General features: G+C 39.4%; 1 protein-coding gene across 1 annotated transcript; it reads right to left on the bottom strand.

Moving 5' to 3' along the window:
• Nucleotides 1-543: 543 nt before the first annotated feature.
• Nucleotides 544-25937, bottom strand: VIRMA (vir like m6A methyltransferase associated). The gene is made up of 24 exons (XM_021543218.3): nucleotides 25823-25937; nucleotides 23514-23629; nucleotides 23188-23274; nucleotides 22746-22794; nucleotides 22130-22298; nucleotides 21113-21235; nucleotides 19976-20278; nucleotides 18132-19284; nucleotides 16600-17091; nucleotides 15697-15851; nucleotides 12999-13081; nucleotides 12468-12561; nucleotides 11788-12332; nucleotides 10996-11231; nucleotides 10019-10271; nucleotides 8273-8490; nucleotides 6965-7097; nucleotides 6224-6376; nucleotides 4403-4563; nucleotides 4045-4141; nucleotides 2955-3121; nucleotides 2465-2796; nucleotides 1541-1684; nucleotides 544-1091 (listed from the first exon to the last, which is right to left on the bottom strand). The coding sequence occupies exons 1-24, from the start codon at nucleotides 25883-25885 to the stop codon at nucleotides 934-936; spliced, it is 5484 nt and encodes a 1827-aa protein (XP_021398893.2). The 5' UTR covers nucleotides 25886-25937; the 3' UTR covers nucleotides 544-933.
• Between the last annotated feature and the right edge of the window lie 1084 nt (nucleotides 25938-27021).

Here is a 27021-nt window from a genome sequence, read left to right as displayed (position 1 = left end):
AAACTCCACCTCTTTATAGACCAGGTTTAACATCATTACCTGACATGTTGGCTCAGGTTATACACCTGTGTCTCTGTCCTCTCCTCAGCTATGTTAGGCAGAGGAGAGGCAAGGAACAAATTAACTCCAGGTACTTTAAGGGTATGAGTATTTGCTTTTTAACTGAAAGCAAACACTGCTTTCCAGTGAAATAACTCCTGTGCTCCTAATGCATGAGCTGGAGTTGTAAAGTAAGTTAGCAATGTTGACTTATTCTCCCTGAAGTTAGTGACAGCTTTTATTCAACTTTTACTTTGTGTGGGACTTAAGTTTCTAATGTCATTTCCCAAGATGTACAACAAAACCTATATAAATTACATTTACATTTGTATACTTTAACAGATTAATTATTTTCAGTTATTCTTCTACCATTGGCTACTTCACCTACTGGCAGACACACCTCATTCAGCAATAACCCAGACTGGCTAACAAAATAACAAAGGAATAAAAGGGCTAATAGCTTTAAACCTGAGAGGAAAAAAAAAAAAAAAAAAACAACCAAAATTGCCTTACATACATTATTTTTTAATTTTCTTGCAGTAATAAGTCACACACGAAACACTTGCACCTTCTTTTGGCACAATGAATATTTAAGAAGTCCTTCAAGTCTTAACTCAAAGAGGTGCTTTACTGAGTATTGTCTAATGAAATCCACAAAAAAATGGAAACATTCTTTCAAAAGGAACAAAAAATTTACAATTGTACACAAAAAGTCTTGAATTTTATTGAAATTTCAATTCTTGTATCAAACAAAAGCTTTTTCTTCAGACAAAAATATTCTCTTGGTGTCCTCCAGATACCAGAAACTGTGAATTGGTCCGTTAGTGACGCTGCTTTCTTTGTCATCTTCACAGAAGTCCACAAGGTTGAGCTGTTCCACCATTGGGTCTTATTTTATCTTGTGAAGGAACGTACATGACGACCTCTTCCACTGCCTCCACTAACAAATTTCCCTCTTGAGCCACCACTGCTACTACTATTAGCACTTGTCCAAGACGGTCCAATTCCTCCACGGCCTCTGGAAGCACGATCGCGAGGACTCGGTCGGTAGCCTTAAAGCAAAGAAAAGTATACTCAGTTGGAAAAAAAAAAAAGCCCTAGGCGGAGTAGCTGCTGCAAAAGCGTAAGAAACAAAACCAGGATGAGATACAAAGAGCGTCTGTTTCCTCCTTTTAATTTTCACTTTTCTTTTAGGCAAGCATTGCTGCTTTAATTGCGCTATGATTACCATGGAGGTACGAAGACAATCGAATGACAAAAGTCAGAGTGCAAAATTAAGATTCTGCGATCAAGCGTTCAATTCAGCAAGTTTTACAGGTTACAGGGCAGTTCATACGAAAGTACGTATCTGACACAGTCTCAGTGAAAACTGTTCATATATGCTTAAAACATTTGCTGAATTTCAAGGTGTCTGCAGCATCCTTGCAAGGTTTCATTTGTAAAGCAAAAATGAAATTCAAGGAATTCTCTATAGTTCGATGCCCATATGAATACCATGTACCTGCTGAACTTAATGGTCTCAGTGGTGGCAGTGGACCCCTGTTAAAATTGCTTTGACCACCTCTACTGTCATTGTAGGTTCCCCTGGGCGTACTCTGTGCACTCCAACTGGAGCCTCGAGCACCTTCACGACGACTGTAATTTCCTAGATAGGGAGAGAAAAACCAACACACTGTTGAGAAAACATCACTGGCTTTGGGTTGTTTTCCATTTCAATCTTCGCAATACTCAGGGTGCTAACATAATATTTATACAATTCGAATAAAGATACTTGGTATCAACATACCTACAGTATTTCCAACTTGAAGTCTACAAGTTACTCTATTCTGCACAGAATCAGGGGAACAGATCTATTTTTCAGGCAAGGACTCAAGTTGAAAAGAAATCACATTATCTAGCGTATTAAGAGACTCTTACACTTTCAGATTTTATGGTGAAATAAATCCTAATATTTATAACTTTATGAATAGAAGTATTTTCGGTTTCTACTTTGCAAGGACTTCACCTAATTATGGGATGGAAGGAAAAGGAACGCAATCTTCTCTATGTATGAAAGAAATTTAACACTCTGTAGGTTACAATCTCCAGGTTCACTGAAAATTACATCTTATTGTCAGGATCTTCCATCCTTTTATTCCAAAGCCTCATTTAAACCCAGAGATGTACTGTGGTGCTTGATTTTAGAAACTACTGTGTCACAAAGAGCAGGGAAGCACTCCAAGAGTTGCTAAAATAGCTGACTCCTTTTGTAAAAGAGAGGCAGAAAGGCAGCATGGGAATTCACAGCCTTGTTTCAATTGTACAGCTTTAGAGGTTCTCACCTTTTAGACAATCTTTCCTGGTGCTAAACAACTCATTGCAGGAACACTGCTTCAGGAAGCTCTCACACTACATCTACTTCAGTTCTAATGCAGGAACAACATACCTTTTGAAGCAGGTGGTGTAAAGAACCTGTTCTGACTGTGAAAAGCTCCTCGTCCTCCACGATTCCCTGAGAACCCACCACGCGAAGATATCTTCTGTGACACTTTTGGTGGCCTTTTGGCTGGTGGTATCCCATCTGGAGCAACCACTTCTTTGCTCTCTGCAGCAACAAAGTCATCCACATGCATGGAGGGTGGCCTGCTTGTGTTCTGTTTCCTCTGACGGAAGATATCATGTGGTCGAATTCCTTGTCCAAATCCTCCCCTTCCTCTTCCTCTGGGTGGTGGCACAACATGAGCTCTCTTTGCAGGCTCTATGTACTCAGATTTCCCACTGTCATGACAAACCATGATTTAGTTAGCTAATGTAATACTCTACCACTGATGGTCAGGCATTCTCCATACTGGAGATGTAATTTGAAAGGTATTTGACATTTTGACAACATACAAATCAATGCTGAAGACTCTATAAACTCATTAAACCCGTTTTACCTTGAAGTTATGAAGGTCTCATGCTTGTGCTTGCCAAGCTTGAACCCTTTTGTGGTTTTTGTGCGCCCGGGAGATGATGGTTCTGACAAAAATGACCTCTCCAATTCAGCTTGCAAGTCAAAGTCACTGCAGCCCTTCTCTGACAGTTCAATTAAGTCAACTTTTACCTTCAAAGAGAGAGTTTAATCAAAACAACCATTACTAGCACCTCCAAAAAAGAAAAAAAAGAGCAGCAGTAACAAAACAAAAAATGCAGCAGAGCTGCAGCAAAATTATCTTGACAGATCTGAACACAAAAGGAGTGAAGGGCATAGCTCTGAAATATGAACATCTGTCTTGTCATTTAATAACCCACAGTGGGACAATTCTCTTGCTTAAGATACAGCTCTATAAATTTATTGATGGCACTTTTATATAGTTTTGGTTTTGCTTAAGAAATTAAAGCATAACTATCTGCACATAAAAGACTAAAACTAAAAAATAATTAAGGCAATTAAGTCAACAGAAACTGATTATTTCTCACACAAGAAATTAAGACACTGCCAATTCTTTAGTTCTAAAAAACCAGGAATGCTACTGTATTTTTCACTATTAGCTTTAAAGTTTAGATTGTAAGTTTCAGCAACGGTGAAAAGCTTTTGTGCAGGTATTTTCATTTACTACCGCCACATTTCTCACTTTCATCACATCAGAGCAAGTATTTTAATAAAAAAAAAGTGAAGCTATCAGGCTCTTGCGGATATTAATGCAATGACAGAAGACGAGCAAGGAGAAGAAACTAAATCACATTGTTTTTCTACATTTAACACAAACTGAGGAAAAGCCTCAAGAGCAGTGCAAAAGCAGTTTGGGACTGACACAGCAACTGTTCCCCTAAGGTACTGGAAAAGATCTGAATTTTGTAGCAGCTTCCAAGTCAATCTGAAGGCATTTGATAACCCCTTTAACAAATGCCAACCTCTATCTGGGTAAAGTTAGAAAGGTGAGCTCAGGAAAACAAACCATTTGGCCACATGAATTTCTGATGCTACTTGTTCAGATTAACCCTCATTTTTAAATCAGCTTCAGATACATTAATGAAGCCTTTTACCATATCCAAGTCAGTGTCTATTTCTTCAGCCTGAAAGGGTGAGAACCACATGGACTTCAGCTGCTCATCCATCACATCTGCCAACACGTACGTGGTCCTACAACAAAACAATGCCAAAAGCCTGTTTGGTTATGAACCACAACCAACTGCAAGTGTACACAGCACCACAGGGACCTGGGGTGAGCATCACTGCCCTATCCTTGATACTTAACGTGACATTAAATACACTGGGACTCGTAGGTAGCAGTGACAACAGTGCTAGATCCTGCTTTTAATATACTTAATTTACATACGTATAAATTACTCCATTTTCTCAAATAAACCACAGGGAGACTGCTGACACACTCAACCATTTTACCTGTTGTTAAACAAATTCTGAAGAGAGTCTGGTGCAGAAAGAGTAGGCTCAATATCCTGGTCACTCAGTGGACAAGAATCACCCGCTGATTCCAGCATCTGCCTCACTCCAACAATGTTGTCCAGTAAAGATTCAAGGCCATCATCTTCCTTAGAACGATCCTGTGTCAACATAAAACAAGTCAGAATTTTTTCTCCTCTGCACAGAAGGAATAATGTTTTGCTTATTAAAAATAGGGGGAGGTACTATACAACAAGCTACCTAGCGACAAATAGTGAAAGTAAGACACCTCAGCACACAAACTCAGCAGAAAGCTCCTAGGTGTGGTATTACACATACCATGTCACCACATGCACATTCTAGGTTTCATTCCCAACTGATGCAATATCCTTTATAACAGTCCCAAGGAAGACACTGACACAGGTTTTATTTAAGAAGCTCTCTGTTTAAGCATTCCAATGCTGTGTGTCTACTGATCCTCATTCAAAATAACTTAATGTCTTAGCTGATAGATGTAGGCAGCCAGGGAAAGGACAGGAGGGAATATAGCAATTGAAAGGCATTAGTGATAAATAGGCTGTGGAGCAGGTGTTTCATGAACTCTCTTAAATTAGCCTCTACTGCATGGCTGCCATCAGTTACATAGAATCAGATTTGAATAACAGAGTTAAGTTTGCAATTATAATCACAGAAAAGTCAGATGCATTGAATTCTGCATGTCCTCTAGTCCAGTCCACACCATCACTGCTGGAAGCCAGACTATGATCAAAGCCAGGTCAGGTCAGCCATAACTTTATCCAGTCATGTCTAAAAAAAGTTCCAGTGACAGAGAGCCCACAGCCCCACTGACCTGTTCAGTGCTTCACTTCTCTCTCAGTGATTATTTTTTTTTTTCCTAATGTCAACCTGAACTCCTGAAGCCACAATGTGGGGACATTGCCCCTTGATTTATCATCTGGAATTACCAAAGTAAGTTTGATTCCACCACCTTTGTTACTATCTTCCCAAAGCTCTGGCAAACTCTGAAATAGTTCCTGAGCCCTCTTCACCAGGCCAAACAAGCCCAGCTTCTTCCTCCTCTCTCTAGCACATGTGCTGTAGGTCCCTGACCACCTCACTAGAACCCTCTCCTGCTTTTCCACGTCTCTCTAGAACTGGTGAGAAGGCAAAGCTGATCACAGGTGAACACAACACTCCACATGAGAGCTCAGCAGCATCCCGTGGTGGGAGACAAGGCCTCTGGATGTGCTGACCATGCTCCTTCCAGGATGGCTGAGAACATACTCCCTCACCTGTTTCTAGTGACCCTTCACTGTCGGCCCACATTTAACCTATCAACCAATGCAACCACCTGGCCCTTGTCAGCCCAGCCTGCAACAAGGCATGGGATTATCCTGCTTTCACTGCAGACCTTTTCATTTTTCCTAATGAACCACACAAACTTTCTGCTAAATCAATCCTAAAGCATTTATTGAGGTCTCTCTGGATTGAGGCTTTGCCGTATGTCAGATCAGTCACTCTCCGCATCCTACTGGTATCCAATGAAATTCACTGAACAAATTCATTGTTCAGGCCTCTGATGAAAGCATCCAACAATATCCAGCCTCCAGTATTAATACCACTTACCAGTCACCAGTAACATTGAGCCACTCCTAAGCTGAGGCTCCTGTTGTTTATTACATTAGCAATCTGCTTCACCACTACCTTACACCCTTTGCTTGTAGGCATGTACTGCCTTCCATGACACCAATAACTGCCTGGGCTCATAGCACGTGCTACTACAAAACTGCAACATCAGCTTGATTATTTGAATTCTTTTACCATAACATGTTTCTCCAGATCAAGAAGCAGGCTTTCTGGGGTTTCTTCTTTGTTCTGCAGTAGATGTTTTAACTCTGCAGTGGTAAGACCCAGGGTTCTGCCTGAATGGGATCCATCTGTTTCCATAAGGCTTCCATCATCTCCACAACATCCCTAAAATATTTGACAGTCAAGGAGTAAGTATTCATAAATGTTCAGCACTTCTGGACAGCAAACCCCTTTGAATTCAAACACACATTAGAGCAAATCTAGCAGAATTAGTTCTCTTGATTTAAAAACATATGATGCAAATTATTTTAACAAAGTACACTTCAACAAGCAAGTTTATATACTGCATCAAGACAAATGCAACCCTTTCCTGTACAAGATGAGGTCTGTATCACAGAATTAACAAATATTTTATAGCCTTTCTATACAACACATCAATACAGCAGCTGTCTAACAGGATGCTGTGAATCTAAAACTGGGACACCACAGGATACTATTCACTTAGGAAATCAGTATGAACCCATATGACTTTCTTCCTACTGAAAAACCCTGTTAACTAAACATACACCCTTGCCCAGCTTTCAGAGATTTCATTAAAAACTAAAGATGGTACTAACATTACTGATGGAAAAGCCTTACCCAGCAATCCGCAGAATCAACTGCTTTCTGAAATAATTGTTCCTGAACATGTCTCACACTGCAGATTGCAGAAGAATACAGCTGAGTTTAAGCATTCAATACATATTCACTTACCAGCGTATCGGAGTTTAGGATCTGTCTCATAAAATCCAAAAATGAAGAGGCCAGTTCACCCGTGTCTTTGCTGAAACTAGTTATTACTCGCTTTAATACACTGTATAGAGCATTGGTGTGTTTTCTTAGAGAGCTGTTTGAAAAACAAAGAGAGAAAATACTTTATTAGTACATACATTGTATTCATTCCACCATAACTGGTTATAAGAAAATGGCATATATGCAAAATAAACCTGGCAAATTCTACAATTTATCAAGTTCAACCTTGTTTACAAAGCTGGAGCTTCATTATTTTCTCCATACTAGATTCCTGTTTTCACCAGTACTGTCTGTAGATATTTCAGAGCACATGTATACAGCTATATATACTACCTCCAAAACATCAAGAAATTACAATTTCATCTTTGGTAGAAAAGGGACTGAAGTACAGAAATATGTGCTTGCACAAGGACCTTATGTATGAAGCAGGATCATGCCTGCAGCTACAATTTCTCTCCATCCCATGATGCCTAGCTGCAGAAAACAAACTGTAAAGCCAACATGAACAGAAATAGCAAGGCTGTGCACTGAAGCTGACAGCTGGACATACAGGATCATAGCAAGAACAGCATCTACAACTTGCTAATTTTTCACTGATTGTACGGCTTCTTGCATCCAACAGCACAACTTTAAGTGTTTTGAACAACCTTATATTGACAAGGCTCCTTTTTCTCTCTGCAAACCTCACCTTTTTGCCTCTGCACTTCAAATTCAGGAAACAGAAACAGGTCCAAACATAGGACAAAGAATCGAGTGTCAAAACAACATAATATTTTCCAACACACATATATAGTCTCTTCAAAGGGAGTGAACAAAAATAGTTTGGAAAAAAACAACTCATTTCTAAAGCCTTAACTGTCTGGAGGTCAGAACACTTGGGGAAGTGCAAACTGAATCCTCTAAAAATAGAGGAATTACAGTCAGCTCTCCAGTACTCCAGATGAGAATTCTTTGAGTGTCTCAAAAGGCAAAGAACAAGAGCACTGTATCTCATTGTAATCCTCCAGCCTTGGAGTGGGGAAACAGAGTGTAGACACCTGTTTCCAATGCTTTGTCTCCTTCTTGAAACTAAGTGTTTCTGTATGCATACTGCAGAAATTATTCAGAGAGTGAAGAAAGACCAAAATACTGAGTAAAACACTGAAAACCCAAGAGAAACAAAAGCTTAGATGCCTTATCCTCAACATTTTCTACTAAACGTAGAAAATTATTTCACACTACAGTTTTTAAACAATTTTAAGCTGTCAGTGATATAATAAAATACCATACCTCTTCAAGTGGAAGAAGCCATAGTCATGCTCTGTAAGGAACATCATTGTTCGGATGCAGGTCAGCAGACAACTGTAACTGCTCTCAGAATTCGTTAATGTTTCCATCAGACAGTCACAAATTAAGGGCATCAGCTCTTTGCTTGGTAAGGAGTTGGAAAGCTGCTCTAATTCAGACACAGAGCCTTCTGATGAACTTGGTAAAATAAGTGCAATATCCTAAAAGAATTATTATTATACATATAGTAAAAATTCATTCTGTAGGCCTGCAGTAAATATAAACCATACATGAAGTCAGAAGCACTGGATTCTTTCATTATCCCTTTATTATCTTATTCCAGTATTTCAGTTATTACTCAAATACTGACCAGAAATCTAGAGTATATTTTTTGTTCAGTGCTGTTAAGGGTTACAAACCATTATTTATTTCTAAAACATAAAAGCTTCACATTTTGAAATATTGTAACAGAGTTAAAATAAAAGCCAAATAGTCACTGGATAACAACAGTTTCCTGCCTAGGTAGTCAATGTGTCCCTCAATCTCAAAATTCTGGTCAAAGAGGCTGAAGTTCTTTGGCTGGTTCAGCCTGGAGAAGGCTGAGGGGTGACCTCACAGCAATCTAAACAAGTGCCTTAAGGGGAGCAGCGGAGGGACAGGTGCTCTCCTCCCTCTGGTGACCAGTGACAGGACACAGGGAAGTGGAATGAAGCTGCACCAAGGCACGTTCAGGCTGGACATCAGGAAAAGGCTCTTCACTGAGAGATTGGTCAATCACTGGAACAGGGTTAGTGATTAGACACCAAGGAAGTGATTAGGCAGAAAGCCTGGCAGAGTTCAGAGTGTCTGGATAACACTCAAAGTCATGGTTTAGTTTTACATAATCCTGTGAAGGGCAGGGAGTTGGGACTTGATGATCCTTATGGGTCCCCTCCAATTTGAGATATTCTTTGACGCTGTGGTTCTGTGAAAATTCAGAGGCTGCAGACAACACCTATGAAGTGGTGACCTTCTGTCACTTCCATAAAAATAAAACAAGATTGATTTTCCCAACGAGATTGTATGGACAGAGAGATCTTGTTTATATACAAATGCCTGATTAGCTCTACTGACCAACAACATCCAAGTATCTTTTGTGTAACTGGGTAAGCATTAGATCAAATAAATGCATGCACTAGTGAGACAAATAATGGCATGCAAATCTGTGCACACATTAATGAGAAACTACAGGGCCAGTCTATGAATCAACTTTCAACCAGCATTTCTTACCTTGCTCTAGGAACTTCTGCTTTTTTTTTTTTAAGGGAGGAGTTTTACAGTGCCAGCATAGCATACATATCTTTATATTTGGAATACATTTTCAAGAGGCTTCAGTTAGACCACTAAGAGACACATATTTATTTAACTAGGTAAGACATGTACAGCTGCAACTCAAGTTTTCCCAGGGGCCCACATGGAGAAATGGTATCCCTCTCTCAGCCAATGGGACAGGAAATCTTTGTGCCATTCAGTTTGTCTCTAATGAGCTACCAAAACAGTGCATATAATGCAGAAGACATGTCATAAAATGGAAAGCATCAACAACAAGAAGGCAGCATGTCTGCCAAAGTAGCCAATCATGCATACTTTTCTTTCTGTGTTTTAACAATGCCGATTTTTTAATTTTGTAAAGGGTACTTAAGAAACAACTGCATTTAATTTGTCTCCTACAATAATCAATGCCCATTATGCATTAAATATAGCAAATACCTGATCACAGAGGGACTGCAAAAGGGAAGTTACATATTCAGCACACTGTTGATGAGTGACATTGTCGCCAGCTGATCGCATCAAAGCCAAGAGCTCCTGGAAAACTTCTCCATACTTTTCATCTCCTTTAGTAGCTCCATTGATAAGATGCAAAATAGCCAATTTACAAGCTTTATGTGAAGCCAGGGCATCCAATAAAGCAAGCAGTCGAGTGGTCTGTCCAGTGTACTGTTTCTCTTTATCTTCTGTGTTGCTGAAAGGGTATCAGTGCACTGTGAGAAAGCTGGTTTAAAGTGATCTAAGAAACTATAAAAACAACCATCACAGGAGCCATATAACTCTGCATTAAAAAAAATCCACCTAATTTGCATACTTAAACTTACAGTTCCATTTACTTTTTGACAACTGCTCAACTTTCACTAAAGAACTTCTTGTCACATCATTAATTGATCTACTGTGCATGTAATATACTGTAGGGCATCTAATTGTGTAAGATAAATATGCTGTTATGCAAACAGTATCTAAGTGGATAATTATGTTTTAAAGAAAGAGCAGTCAGTTTCAAAACCCTCTGAACCTGTATCATTCAATTTCCATTAGTTTACAAACATTGAAACACATACGTAATCCCAGCACAGCAAACTTTACTGGCCTACTCTTCTTATTTATGTCATTATAAAGGTCCTTAAAAGCACTTTATAGGCAAGATGAGGCTTTGCAAGGCCAATGTGAAAAAAAAACTTCCTAGAACACTTACCATAAAAATACAACATGAAACTGTCTACATCAAAACTTAGAGGTATGAGCTCGCTCTCTGGCAACTTTAAGCATTATCAGGACAACAGCATATAGCACTGGAATGAGAATTCATTCAGCCCATAATGAGCAATATTTCCAAAGGCATTTTCCTCCTGCACAGAAGCAAGGTGAATTTAACAGTTCATTAATAAATCTTTGCAAGAGAAAACAAAAAATACCTTTGCAGGTCTTCTACAATTAGATCCAATACTGTCCTCATGATGAGAAGAGCAGTAGGTGAAGCCAAATCACACAGCTGAACACAAATCCGCCTCAACATATGCTGAATGGGCTGGCAGGACGAGCCTGAGAAAGACCGAACGATCTCTTGTATCAGCTTGGCCTGCACATGGAGGTGCATACTCCACAGCTTCCTGGTGTTGAGTGCCACTGAAATATCATGGGCTTCAATTACCTGCAGGAACAGAGGGGCAGGAGGGTTCTTCCTGTCAATTTTTATGAAAAAACCTGAATTCTATCACAATGTATAAACAAAGTTTGACTACTGTCCTCGTTAAAAATATGGAATGCCATTTTCATTGTTACCAAATGACAGGGCATGAGCTAGCAAATTAGGTATTCCTTCAGGAGCATGGATTGTCACACACCTTTTATACTTACCAAGATCCACAATAAAAGAAAGAGCCTTAATATGCCAAGTTCAGCATTCCAAGTTAAATTAAAAGATTCAGAGACAGTCATATAAGTAAAAGAATAGGAGTCTAGATAATCTCACATGGGACAAAAAACAACATATGACTGCTAGCTTAAGAAAAATACTCCAAATAATACCAATTTTGCTTCTGCTGAAAAAGACTTATGTACAAAGAATCTGCATGAGCACAAATGCTTTACAACAACTCTAATTCATCCTTTCACATATCTGTTCTTTCTACCACTAAAAAAAATGGGAAAAAAGTTATATATAAATAAAAAAAAAACTTTAAAAACTAAATACATCTCAGTTATACCTGAGTAGTCTGCATGGGCAGTGGAAGAGGCAACAACTCTGAAAGCAATATAAGTCCAGAGAAAAAGCCTTCAGGAATTCTCAAAATTGATGAGAGAACTTCCTTCAGCATTAAAGACCAAGTATTGTTCGCCAAAGTTTCCTCGGAAATGGTAAGTTTTTCATTAACACCTTGTGTAAAAGTCAGTAAGACATCAACAATGTCATTCTGGATTTTTTGCTCATCGCTATCTAAGCGGCCTGAGAGCGGAATAGAGCAGAGGAGCATGTGTAAAGAAACAAGTGCTGCAGGAACACGCATGTCCTTGAATTCAAAGGATCCACCTCTCAGGAGTTCTGTCAACATTGTTTTAAGGAGAGTCAGTGTACAGCGTGCCATAGAAATAGTAGTAACTCTGTGTAGCGTGGTGCCCATGTTGACATGGAGTCGCCAAGGCTGAATAAGGATGCTGTTCAGCTTCTGCAACACCCGGATGAAGGTGTCCATTCCCTCGGAAGAGAAAAGCTGAATAACTGCAAGGTTCCATTTAAGGTCTTTCTGTTGACCTGCACAGAAAAAAAATAACACTTCTGTATTTCTAATTTCTCCCAGGCAATCACAGTCACACTTTAGCCAGGTTTAATTAGAAGACTCAGAAACCTGAGGTTTATACTTTAACTGTACAAATACATGAGCCATACCTTCTACCAGAGGTGGTGGACACGCAATATGACAAAGAACACGAAGTGCAGTAGGAAGACCAACTCCATCTGGAGTCATCAAACTATCAATATTCTTTTAGGGGAAAAGAAAAAGAAAAAATTAATGAGCCTGTATAACAAGGAAGGACTTAATGAGTATATTGCTTGCTTAGTATTCAAATTCTGTATTTAGTTACTGTAAGTATGTCACAACAGTTAAGTTTAATTATTTCACCTTTTGGTAAGCAGTCATAAGGCAGAAACAAAAAAAAAAGTATCAACATTTGCACTGTGATTTACAAGAAGCTAAAAGATTTAAATAATTAGATATTTGTATCATATATTTACCTTAGATTTTGTTTCAATAAATATAACAATGCAAGACCCAGCCTAGATCATAAGCTTTAATCTCGGAAACATCTCTTTTGGATAACAATATGTATTTTTAAATATGTTAGTGCATATCTAAGACAAAAGGTCTAAGCTTATGGAACATAAATAAAAGATAGCATCTACCTATATTTTACTGACCTGTTTGATATAGTCAATAAGATTTGGAATACTGTTTATTTCAAATCTAAGACTTTTCAAAGGTTCAAGCCACTTGCTGAGCTCTGGGGGAAAAAAAAATACTTAAGTCAGTGAATTTACGATCATAAAACCTTTTTCAATCAAAATTTATTTACAAAATAAAAAAATTAATTTACAAAATAGGCACTAAAGCCAAGTACAAAATTTGCAGAGCACATAGTGCAGCTGTACCCAGCTGAAAAGCATCAATAAAAATAGAACTTCGGGACAGGCAATATGCACACTGACAAAATTTGGCTCAAATCAATCTGAAGGCAATTTTCATCTCATTACCTGCATTATCTGTAATCAAATAATTTTTTACAAAAGACATTAAGGGGCACTGTCAGCTAAAGAAAAGAACCAAAACACATCCTCCTTAATGCACAGAATAGGTTATTACAAACTAAGGACAAAACTTATATTAAGTGCCCAAATACAGCCAATCTCTGCCCTGCACTCCACTCATGCTAGAAATCCTTACAGATGATCAGTCTCTGTCTTAGTCTAGAATAACCTCAAACTCCTAGGTTCTCGGGATACGAGATTTAAAGATTTAAAAAACATTGTTCCTAAAAATATCTATAAGAACATGAAGACCAAGTGGATATGAACTGATGACTCAGACTGATTTTTATTTGGTTTAATAAACTAGCCCTGCTTCTCATAAAGCAGTCTGATGATCAGGTGAGGAAAAAAAATAAGAGCATGACAAATTAGAGATTCAACTAAAACTTTGAAGAATTCTGATTTCTTTCAGTGCATTTAAGTTTTGGCACAAATTATTGTCTACATGAGTTGGTTAACCAGTGCAGAGCACAACTTTGGACATCAGAGTTTCATTGTTCAGAACAGACTCCAGCAGGATTTTTCTGAGTGTTCCAGGTCTGACCTGTAAGTCAACACAAGCTGGGAAAACACCAAGACACAGCCTGGACATGAAAATATGTAGTAACAAGGTAACATGGACTATTCCATGTCAGCTGGCCTAGGTGCCTTTTAACAGTCCCAGAATTATTTACTAGTAAAGATTCTGTCAGATTACATCACTGTCCTAGTTCCAGATGGGATAGGAGCTTTGTTTCCTCCTAGTTGCTGTTAAGTGATGTGTTTTTGATTTAGCATGAGAATAACATTGATAACACACTGATGTTGTGGTTGTTGCTAAGCAGTGCTTACCCTAAATCAAGGACTTTCCAGTGTCTCATGCTCTACGAATGAGGAGCTGCACAAGAAGCTGGGAGGAAGCACAGCCAGGAGAACAGACCCAAACTGTCCAAAGGGATAGTCTGTACCATGGGATGTCATGTTCAGTATGAAAACTGGGAGAGTTGCTTGGAAGGTGATGATCACTGCTTGGGGAGGGGTTGGGCATTGATCAGCAGGTGGGCAACTGCACAGTGCATCACTTGTTTTCTTCAGTTTTATATCTTCTCTCCTTTTTATTACAATTATTACTGTTGTTATCATTGGAATTCTTAGTATTATTATATGTTACTTTTTTTCAATTATTTAACTTCTTATCTCAATCCATGAGTTTTACTTGTTTTTCCTTGATTCTCCTCATCCCACTGGGGATGGGTGGTGGGGTGAGCAACAGTGGTACTCAGTGTCCAGTGGGGGTTAAACCATAGCAATAGCAAACAAAAATAAGACTCAGCTCACTGACTAGTTAGTCCACTTCTACAGAAATCTGCTCTCCTATTATCTACAAAGTTTAAATAATTTCTAATTTCCTGTAATTATCCAAAATTCATGGTAGCTATTTTACTTGAAAAAAAAAATTAACTATTGTCCTGGATTGCAAGATAAGTGTGTATTCTATTTACCACCTGTTAGAGGTGTGGCAGCTATATTCTGTTAATTGGGCAGTTTTCTTTATCTCTTCCACAAATCAATCCTTCCTCTGGAAATATCTTCTGTTCATGGACCACTGAGTCTCCCTGCATGACTGATAAAATTACATCATCCCATTGTGAGATGGTCCGCCCAGGGGGAGGAGCCAAGCATTCCTACCTGGATATAATCTGAGATTCTGGGCACCAGGGCAGCCTTCTCCACTGGATTCCCAGAGGAAGACCAGGCCCATCTACACCACCACAGGATCTTTAGAGAAAGACTACACCCCTCTACAGAATCAGTTTCAACAGAACCACACCTGTCACTGCAAGAGGACTGCAGTCACCATTTCAATTGGACTGCTACCAACACCATGACCTACAGGGCGTCAGGTCGTATTCTGACTCTGTCAGTGTTGTTTTGTAGTACTGCATGTTTACTTTATTTTTTTTTTTTCAAATTTTCTTTCCTAATAAAGAACTGTTATTCCTATTCCCATATGTTTGCCTGAGAGCCCTTTAATTTCAAAATTATAACAATTCAGAGGGAGGGGGTTTACATTTCCCATTTCAGGGGAGGCTCCTGCCTTCTTCAGCAAACACCTGTCTTTTCAAACCAAGACAACTATAAATATTTCTGATTTAACTCTCATTAACAGAAAAAAAAATGTGCATTATCTCGCTGACTCAACTAATTAGATGCAACTGGAAAAGTAATTTCATTATCCAAGCCAGACAGCTGTGAAGCACCAATTATTCACATAAAAAAAGATTTATTCTATACATTCAAACAATTCAGTTGATAATTACACATACTGTACCTTGCAACTTGGTGTTATTTTCATCTGCTTTACAAAGCTTCAGCAGAGGTGCTGAGTGCTGTTCCAGCATTTGGACATCACTGGAAGATTGTACCACCAGCAAAACAAGGATGCAGGCATAATTATAAGCAACTGACTTCTTAGACTTTGAGTCTCTGAAACAACAATAAGGATTTTCTTTAGATCTCAGATAACACAACTGGTTAGATTTTCATTATTTGACCCCTAAAAATCTACCTACAGAACTTTTACTTTTAAAAAGGATTGCCACATATAATTATAAATGAAAGAAACTCAAACAATTTCGTCCTCTGTTTTTTGGCAAGTGAAGACTTTTTGCCACTTTATACACATTCATATTCATTTCAGCATCAACAAACCATGAGATCCTGTCAAGTGGCATGCAGTTTATTTTTATGTAACTTCATCTGTTTCACAAATAATTTTAAAATCACTGCTACCTAAAGTAGTACAACTGCCTGTCCAGAGAAAACAATTACTGTATTTAACATCTACAAGAACTTGAAGAATTGAGAGATACCCACCCCAGAGTAGTGTGCAGTACTCTCTGTACACAGTCAAAAAACCTTTTGCTTGTTTCACAGGCAACATTTTATACTTGAATAAAAACTGCCTTACTGATTTTTTCACATAATCAAAAGTTTGCTTTAAATATATTACAAGAAGTCTGTTGATGACGGACAAAGATTTGGGGTATTACAAATTTGATTACAAATGACAGGCCTGATTTTGTATACATGCTTCTACTTAAAAGTTGTTTTGGCTTTAAATAAAAATATCAGGATCTAAAAGAAAACTATTTTAGATTTACTGAATTATTTATAAAATATAGAAACTTTTAAAATTAAAAAACTAAAGGAAATAAATAAATGCATACATTACCCTAAAGCTTCTTTGGAATAGTACTCCATTAAAGTAATAAGACTTTGGAGATTTTTTTCCAGACTGAATACATGAGCCACAGCAGATCTTCCTACAGGGTTAAAAGTGATCAAGTAAAGGTTGTGAAGTGTTCCCAGCAGATCTGAGTGGTCAGTCTCCTCGCTGGCTGTGCACCGCTGGAAGTGGCAGAACAATTCTGAAATGCACTGTAATGTCTGTGTTGAATGGAGCAGCCACAGGGCAAAAGTATCCTCGTTGGCACCATCTGACTGCAGACCTTCCTCCTGATCTGGGTCAGAAAACTGACAAAGTGCTCTAACCAGCAAGTTTGTTGCCTCGTGCTCAGAAATAAAGAAAAGAAGACCCTTCTGTGACTGTGCCAGGAAACGCAATATATCTCGGATTGCCTGAAGCACACCTGGATGTGCACCTGTCACTGGAAGAGACAGCAGCAAAGTAATGCATTCCAAGAAATGGTGACTATGAAGATATCTGGGGGGAAAAAAAAGAAAAACAATATCAGGAAAATAATCAGCAATGCTACAAATATTTTTCAACACTTTATATAAAACTACATACCTCCTAGCTTCAGTACTTATTGCTCTGTGGACTAGGAGAAATAGTAACTAATTATGAAGTAGCACAAAATTTAAACCTTACAAAACATAATTGGTATAATATTTACAAGAAGTAAGTCCTAAAATTCTGATCTCCATAAAAAACTCAAACAATAAAAAAACCTCAATTATATCTACACACAAAACAGAACACTATGTTTTATTATATTTGCTGCATCTTAATCATCATCAATGCCAGAGTCAATGTTTTAAATGTGATAGGAAATTAATCATTCCAGCATCTCTAGCAGGCAATTTTTGAAGACTAAGTGCACATAGATGCTTATATTCAGCCATGACCTACACCACTGCTACCAAAGAAATCTGTCAGCATTTAGAGAAACACCTCTAGATAGAACTTGCTAACAGAGTAAGAATCCATGAGATGCTTTAACTGGCTGAAAGCAGGCAGGCCTCAGCTCCTCTGCCTGTGCTGTGAAAGTGAGCACAGTGACAACACTGCATGACCTCTTCATGAATCTGAGGCCAGTTTGCATCTCGCCACCTCGAAATCCAGACCTATTTTATCTATACACATAGTTGTGTTCCAAGATGAGAAATTAAACGCTCTAGATTTACAATAATTTTCAAACTGGACAGCACTTAGCATAATTGATTAGCATCTATGAAGCAACTGAAGGGTAAGAACATTACCAGTAATAAGGAGATTAATAAGGAGCAATAAGGATGTTAACTTATGACTAGGTGCATTCTAGGTTGATCAAAAGCCAACAAAATAACAAGCACATTAACTAATCAAACTCTCTCAGACTTCATACCCACAATCTACAATCTTTCAAAAAAGAATTAAATTAAATATCTAGCAATGTGTTATTCAACAAAGTCAACCCTGAAATATATCTCTATCAAGCTGGAGGGAACACACTCTAGAAATTGAATTTGCAACTGCTGTACCTAAACAGGACAGGGTAAGGATCATCCCTTTCTGGAGGGCCTGTAATGCGTGCCATAGTTGGGAAAGATTTCACAGGGGGCTGAATCATTGTATGAGGAGCAGTTTCCATCAAATGGAAGATCTCTTCAAGAAGACTAACAAGTTTTTCCATCTCTCCTTCGCTTATATTAGAAGATTCCAAAAGATGATCCATATCCATAGGAGCCTCCACATCATTTTCATATTCTTGGTTGGTTCTTTCAAGTCCTGCCAAGTCCTGGTCCTGTTCTGGCTCTGTGTGATTAGGAAGAGGAGGAGTGTTCTCTGCTAACTGATCCACCACCTTTTTAATGTCTGACAGAATCTCGTAGAAGTGACATTTCTGGAGAATTGCAGAACCAGCTGTAACAACTCGCACAGTCTGATCTAACAGTATGAGTTCCAGGAGTTTCTGATAACCACTTTTTTCATGTACCTCTGTGCCACCTCTTAGAAACATTTCCATTCCCTCAGTCATACTAATGACACTATCCAAAGCTTTAAAAGCATTAAGTTTAAGGGATGATGATACATGATCTGCAAACAACAGTTCAAACAACACATTAATAACTCCTGCCTGCAAGAGTGCTGTTATTCCTTGAGTCCCACATTCTGCTAACGAAGATACCAATTTTGTCCCAGCTTTGAGTTGTCGAACATTCAAAGCAATGGGCTGTTTGAGAGCCACCTGAAGGTTTAAAGCTTGCAGGGTCCAGTCTACTAGCTGGGTAATATAGTCTTGCTTTGTGTCTTTCACCATCAGGTAGCTCAATTCTTTAACTATTAAACTTGGAATTTCTTCCAATGCTGTGACCCACTTTGCACCCCTTTCCTCTTGATATAATTCCAACAGTTCAGTTAATTTAACTGAGCCTTCCGCTGCCCCTGAATTTTCTTTTTCTGGGTCTTGGTCCTTTATTTTAGCAACTTCATTTTCAAATACAGTCTTGTAAGGGCAGCTGAAGTATAAAAGTGGTCCAAGCTCCTTTTCAAAAGGTTCATATGTCACAGGAGGCACAGATGCCAGATCCTCTGGAGTATATTCAATATCAAAGCTTGGATACTTAAATGTTTCACGTTCTAGATCAGCAATTACATCTTCATCACTTGAAATCTGCTCATAGCCATCATCTCCTACAAAGAAACACATTAAGTTACCAAATCAGTTATGAATACACCACTTCATAACTGCAGATATTATCTTCCAAATACAAAGTAGTGATTCATTTTACACAAATATTACTAGCTAGAGAACAATCACACATTAACCTACAAAATGCCTTCCCTTTCAAGATCTGAGTGAAAGCCACATCTGACATGGCTTTTTTATGTAATACTGGAGTAATTTAAAAGAATGTATACAGAAGTTTAACTTGTTGCACATTACTACAACTATATTGTCCAATTTTCTTCCTCTGCACCTATAATAGAACTTCTAGCCTGAAATTTTTGCATAGACATGGGTGGGATCTTTAATACAAGAAGATGACAACTATATTATATATACAATTTCACTTGTTTTTTTTACTTAAGAAATTATCTTTCACCGCTTTCCTACATTTTTAAACAAAACATAACAAGACTGAATGTTCATTCTCACCGATACAACTGTATCTATTTGCCTCTATTTACAGAAAGTTTTACTATAAAGGAATAAATATTCCATAGCAAGATATTGCTCTTGAGAGATGTCAGGACCACAAATAAGGCAATGTTGCAATAACCAAGGGAAAAATATTCAGTTCCCTTTGCACATACTCATCGTGAAGGTACTGCCATCAAAATTTCAGAAACCTCAATTTTTTTTCTAAACTCTGTAACTTACCATCACCTTCTTCCTCCTCTTCACCCTCTTCTTCATCTTCATCATCTTCCTCCTCCTCCTCTTCTTCCTCATCAGCAATACTCTCTACTGTATGACCATCATCATCGTCGTCGTCATCATCGTCCTCATCCTCTTCCTCCTCAACATCCACATCATCATCATCTTCCCCATCTTCTGGCTGATCTTCCTCTACTTCTCCATCATCAGAATACTGGCTTTCTTGATGAATGGATGTTCGATCAGGAGAAATTGGCTCAAAGTAATCCTCCCTATGGTCCACATCATCTTCTTTTTCCCCAACCACTAAAAATACATACAAAGTTTCAGAAATAAGAGCGCTTTTCTGAAATCCAAAGATATTAAACAGAACTGACCCTATGAGTAGATCCCATCTGGCCCCATACACTTGGCCTCAGCATTCCCTTCTTGATTATTGAGGGGTCATTTGGCTCCCTGCATCTGTCTTCCAGCCTAGGGTACCTGGAGAGTAACTGATTTTCGTACTAGACTGAGGCAAAGAAGTCATTAACTACGTCAGCCTTTTACACATCCTTTGTCACCATGTATCTCCCTGCATCCAAGAGAAAAGATTCTCCTCGGTCCTCCTTTTTTTTTTTTTTTTTTTTTTTGCTAATGTATTTATAGAAATATTTTATTGTCTTTAATGACAACATATATGTTTTAGGATTCCGCATCACATACCCTAGAGATGCAAAAAACCATCTTGAAAATCTTCTCGTGATTTGACTAAACACAAGCACTTAGTTCAGCCAGACTATGAATATGTAGAGTTCTTGGCACTTCTAACCAATACAGAGACTGGGTAACTTGGCAGATGCTGCAGAATAATGCAGAATGACAATGGATACCAGAGTCAACAGAACACTTATATAAAACATGAGCACATCTTCAACAGTGTATTGCTTAACAGCCAGTATTCTCAATACACTATCTTTAAAAATGATGCAAATAAACAAACCCAAAATTTTTCTTTTTTCCAAATCCCTTTCCTAAAACTGAATCTGTCCAGCAGAAGTAAGAGCAGACAAGAAACCTCACACTGGACAGGAACAGAGAATTCTGCCTCCTCTAAGCAGTGATGGGCAGCAAATAAAACACAGTCTCTTCTCATTCTACCTGACACTGGCATAGGTTCATCCTCATCATCATCAGGAGGAGGAGGGCCTGGAGGTGTCCTTGGTCCCCTGGGTTGTGGTCTTGGAGGACTTCCATTGAATTGGTCTTCTTTCTCTCCATCAACTATATTTATTGGGAAAATAAAAACTTGCATTTAATGAAATTACAGGAATAAAAGTAGAAAATTTTTGGGTTTTGGTGCTACTTTTGACTGGGGAACATCATTGCCCAGCTTTTATTTTATCTATATTCCGCACCAGACAAGGCAACTTTCTAAAGTAATTTTTGATGTAAACAAGAACTACATCAGTAAACAAGCTTATTAACATTATTGATTTTTTAATGTAATACTTGTTTAAAACTTACATGAGTAATTGCCAATTTTGGTTTTGACACTGCTCATATTGTAGCTCTATCAATAATATCTGATTTGATTTAAAAAAAATTTCACATTTTACTCAACTGGTTTTTATGGTTCACAACTGTTTTCTACTGCACACAGTATTCAATTTTTGCAGTCTTCTAGCCATACTTTAACCAATAGTTCTCATTTTAAATCTAAAACCAAAATTGAACCAGAAACTTGACCATGGATTCTCTTCATGGTTTTAAAACCAGTGCAGAGCACTCTCCTGTAATGTATTTTACACAAGTCAGATAAGCAAAGTTAACTACAACTGTGAAATTTCTTATGATTTTAATACTATTCTAATAACTTTTTTTTTAATATTCTAATCATCTTCATTGTAATGAGTTCACAAAAGATAAACTGCATTTTTACCATCCAAAGTAACTAGCAACAAACCAATATATCACTCTCATAAAAGCACTGGATGAGACCCTACTTAAAACCATTCAGTATAAATCTAGAAGAAAATATGAAACTAAAGACACAATAAAGAAAAATGAAAGCCACTGTAATCTAAAATGTGAAACAACTGGGGATTTGTTTTTCAGATGGGATACTGTAACACTGATTCGTAAAAAAAAAAAAAATTGTCTTCTCCCACGACTCACCATGTTTTGGATTCCTTTTCAATCCAGGCTGTTGCTGGGGAGGTGGAGGCGGAGGGGGTGGTGGAGGAGGTGACTCTCTCTCATGAGTTATTACCCTGTCAACTGAGCCATATATTGCCAAAGTCAGACAGTTGTACCACCCTCTAAGAACCAATCCATCTGTGTTGACCTGTTGGTTTTAAAAAAAAAAATTTAAAAAGTAAAAGCACTTAAAGACAACTTCAAAACAGTTACTCTAGCATCACTGTATCAGCATCTGCATAAAAGCCAAAAGAAAAATCCAACATTAAAACACCTCTTTATCCCACATTTTGAAAACTGAGAAAACATGGAACACATCAATCATAGCAACAAATAACTTTTCTCTAAAAGCATTAAACTCCTTGCAGTATATTCATTGACTATATAGATCCCTAATCTACTACAGACTATTAACGAATAAAAACCCAACAAACTGCAACATGAAAAACACAAGAAGACTCTAAAGTAAAGAGTATCTAAACTACAGACAGGTTTTAGAACACTTTACATAGCATTAACACACCACATGAAACTATATTTACACCTAAATGACAGATATGCAGAGAAAGAAGAGGTTTAAATCACACTGCATTACCTTTGCATTGGGCCTGAAAATAATTGAAGTGTTTTCATCGTATTCAAGGCTGTTAAATTGAAAATACAAAGTAATTTCCATTAATACAAAGCATGTTTACAGAATAAAACACAGCAATAGTAATCATACAAGCCAACAATAAAACACTGAACAAATACGTACAAGAAAGAAAAATCACTTATTTCTACAGAATTCTTGGCATTAATATATATGGACTCTGTAAATTTAAAAATAACAGAATTTTTTCTTACTTTAAGCATAAACCTCTGTCCTTCCACACAGATGAGATGAAAAGAACAAGAACACAAACTAGCAAAATCCAAACCAAACGTGAAAGTCATGGGAGATAGAGGATTTTCTATTGCACATTCTCTGCACTCTAAAAATTTTCAGGAATTAAAGGTAGATAAGGAAGTCACACACTAATCTTGAAAGAACTTACCTTCCCAGCCGATCAAACACAGGGGCACTTGGTTTGCTGACATTGTTGAAAAACAAGTCCAGTTGAAATGAATGAGGGGATGTCTCTCTAGGAACAGAATGAAAGTAAAATCAGATGAGTTCCTTATCAGAGTAAGCAGGACTACCAAGGAGATAAAAACCACAAAATTATCCTATTTAAGGAATGCCCCAAAATAATTACAAGTCTGGCAAACACCCAAATACATTTTACATTTTTATGTAGGAAGGTCTATTGAGAGATGAAAGCTCAAGAAAAAAGTAAGAGGAAGGTTTTCTTGAATCTGATACCTGGAATCTTTCACTTACCCATAAGCCCTGTTGTCAGGCAAACTTGTGTGAGCTCTCACTCCAGGAGGAATGACTCGGACTTCATTTATGTAAACCACGCATGGAAAACGAACCACATCGATATTGGTACTTTGCTACAAAACAAAGAGGAAGCAAATTCTAGGAAACGTAAAACACAAACAACATCATGGTCTTGCATTCTCTACTAACAGAACATATTGCAGTCTTAATAATAAAACATCAAGTATAAAGAATTCTTACACCCTCCAAAAAGCTGTTTGAGCAAACTAGGAAGTTATCAAACTTACAGTGACTTTTCATATAGCAGCTACTAAAAAATTAATGCTGGACATCTTCTCTCACTAAATTCACTGCATTAGATCATATTATATTTATCCATCATTTTTATCATATTTATACGCATAAAATGGTACACATATAAAATTTATGTTTAATTGTAAACATATAAATACTTTCTTAAGAGAAGTTCAGAATCACATTTCCAATTAGCAAGCTGAATTACCAGACTAATAGGAAAAAAACCCCAAGCCACCGACCTGTCTATTAACACAACTAAAAAATTAAAATTAAAAAACAAATTGATTTGCAGTCGAAATGTATCTTTTTCACTACAATCAGAAAGCAAATTAAACCAGCAGAAAGCAAGTACTAAAATTTTTAGAAAGCTAGTAAGCAATGAAACAGACAAACTGGAGTTTTAAAACCGCTTTTAAGATATGGTTTTCAGCATGTGTTACTGTCTTGTAAAAAATCGATGCAGACATTTTTTTGCAGACAATACAACACAGCTTGGCCTGTGGGCTGATGTGGTAGAAGCTGGATGGTGGAAGCAAAGGAATCCCACTAGGACAGGAAGCACAGACACACGAACAGCAACAGGGCGAGTGCAGCCTACATGGAGTGAGGGTTGTAGGAGCTCATCTGTGTCTCTAAAAAACATCTGAGTCATGCAGGAAGCTCAAATTTCTGGAGAAAGGGCTGCTCTGGGGAGCTTCATCCCTAGGAACACCACCCACATAAAGACAAATTCCTCTTTAAATGATACTGGATTATGGCCTGACAGCCATGCACCAACATCACCAAAGCAAGTGAATTCTACCCACTTCTCCTACAAAACATTAAAAAAGACCCTCCATCAGAACTACTCAATAACTACTCTAAACTGTATAGCTAAGCCAAATAAATTACTTTATTCAAAAACACAGCAGTACTTTTCAAGAGCTGTAAGCTCTAGTAAAACATTCATAATCCACAAAGCCAAAGAATTAGCCTAACATAAAGAAGACTTTCAATATACACATAAAAAACCTAAGGTTCAGGTTTGGACAATGCCACTGATAAGAATGAAAGTGAGAGAAAATTATTTTTAAAGATTAAAATGTTCAACAAAAGAACATAGGGCCCTGGAGAGGCCTAAGAGTGGCTACTGTTTCTATCCAGGGGAACAGCACTGGGTAGCACTCCCCACCTAACATTGTTTTAAACAGTGGAATTAAAAAACAATTGGGGCCTAGCTGATCCAGACAGCTACAACACTCCAGAATAACTTTTCAACTGCATTTCATTGCAGCATGAGCTCTTTCCTTAATGCCTATTCACGAATGCAGTCCAGTTATTCTATGAATTTGAACGTCTTTCTCATGTTACTTTTCCCCTAACAGTCCCATTCCTCCTCCCTGAATTCTTCATCGAGCACAGCCCCAGACAAATCTGCTGCAAGATCAGCAGTTTCAAAGATGCTCAGGATCCCAACAGCCTCAAAGTGGAATATTTGCACGATCTACCACTGCCAAAAAAGCTTGAAACGCTCATTTAGTGTAAAGTAAATAAATCTAAGGGAATACCTCACAAACACACAAATATCCCTCCTCATCATCAGCTACACAAGAGCATCAGAAATCTCACAAGCGGCAGGGCATAGCCCTCCAGTCAACTTCTTCCATTATATCGACTTCTCGAAGCACGTTTATCTTCTTTGTTCTCCGCTCGCCTACATTCCTCGCCACCTCTAAATCCCCGCTGCTTTCCCACCACCCTCCGCCCCCTGCCAGCAGCACTCAGGCTGCCAGGACAGCGGCTCGAGCAAGGCTTCGGGTCAGGCGAGCGGGAAGGAGGCGGCAGCTCCCCCTCGAAGGGGCCTGCCCCAGGACTGCTGCTGCCCGACCGCAGCCGGGCCCGCCCCTGCGGGGCTTCCGCACTCCCGGCAGGCCCCGGCGCGAGCAAGGGGGGCGCCAGCAGTAGCCCAGGAGAAGGGAGAGGAGGGGAAGGGAGGTGAGAGGCGAGGCGGAACCCGAACGCCCTTTTACCTCCGCGCTCTGGTGCTTGAACGTGTCCAGGAACAGCAGCTCGGTGGCGGCATCCGCCGCCATCTTGGCCGGGCCGCGGGGGACGCGCTTCCGGCGCGCGCGCCAGCGCTTCCGGGCCGCGCGGGGCGGGGCGGGGCTGGGGCGGGGCTGAGGGCGGGGCTGAGGGCGGGGCTGAGGGCGGGGCTGAGGGCGGGGCTGAGGGCGGGGCTGAGGGCGGGGCGGGGCTGGGGCGGGGCTGAGGGCGGGGCTGGGCTGGGGCGGGGCTGAGGGCGGGGCTGAGGGCGGGGCTGAGGGCGGGGCTGAGGGCGGGGCTGAGGGCGGGGCTGAGGGCGGGGCTGAGGGCGGGGCTGAGGGCGGGGCTGAGGGCGGGGCTGAGGGCGGGGCTGAGGGCGGGGCTGAGGGCGGGGCTGGGCTGACTGCCGGTCCCGCCGCCCTCAGTGCCGCGTCCCTGCGGCGCTCATCGAGTCAGACTCAGGTCGAGAAAAAATCTCTGAGGTCGTCGAGTCCAACCTGCTGAAACTCGTGCCGCAGCCGGGGCTGTGAGCGGCGGGGCGCTGCCCCCTCTCCACAGAGCCCAGTCCCCGCAGCCCGCGCCGAGCCTCGGCCTCCGCTCGGGTTCACAAGCGCGGTGCTGGTTAATTTCAGCCCCGCCTGAGAAGTTTCCTCTGCAGCTTCTCCCGTGCTTAAAGCAATCGCTTTTCAGGTGAAGAACTTGTCGCTTCTCTCAAGTCCGTGTAGCAGAATTCCTTTCAACATTTCCGCAGCGCCAAAGTACCTGTTTAGCATCTATTGCTCTTCTGCAACGGCAATCAAGCACTGGGGACGCCACGAAGCCAAAGCCGGTCCCTGGCCAGGAGAATGATGTGGAATTAATCTTACGCAAGCGGTGTTGGTTACACACGTTTCTGTACGAGCTCCGTGCCTGACAGCAAAGCTGCACCATGTGCCTTTGGAGGAAGCGGTAAAATGACGTGTTACATCTCTAGATGGAAACTTCAGCCAAATACCTTAAGCACTGTCCTTAAGGGTGATAATTATTCCTTGTTATCTGCCTCTTGTGTCTGAAACGGCTGCTTGTGAAATACACTGGTTTATGGGTGTATAGGGACTTCACAAGCCCCTTTTTTGTTCCAGTAGCTGAGCTTGCTGCTCTCTTATCATTCCAAACTTTTACTTAAACCAGGAGCAGCAGTCCTCTA

This window comes from Lonchura striata, chromosome 1 (assembly GCF_046129695.1).
Source record: "Lonchura striata isolate bLonStr1 chromosome 1, bLonStr1.mat, whole genome shotgun sequence".
NCBI lineage: Eukaryota > Metazoa > Chordata > Aves > Passeriformes > Estrildidae > Lonchura > Lonchura striata.
This window is presented reverse-complemented; position numbering and strand designations above follow the sequence as displayed.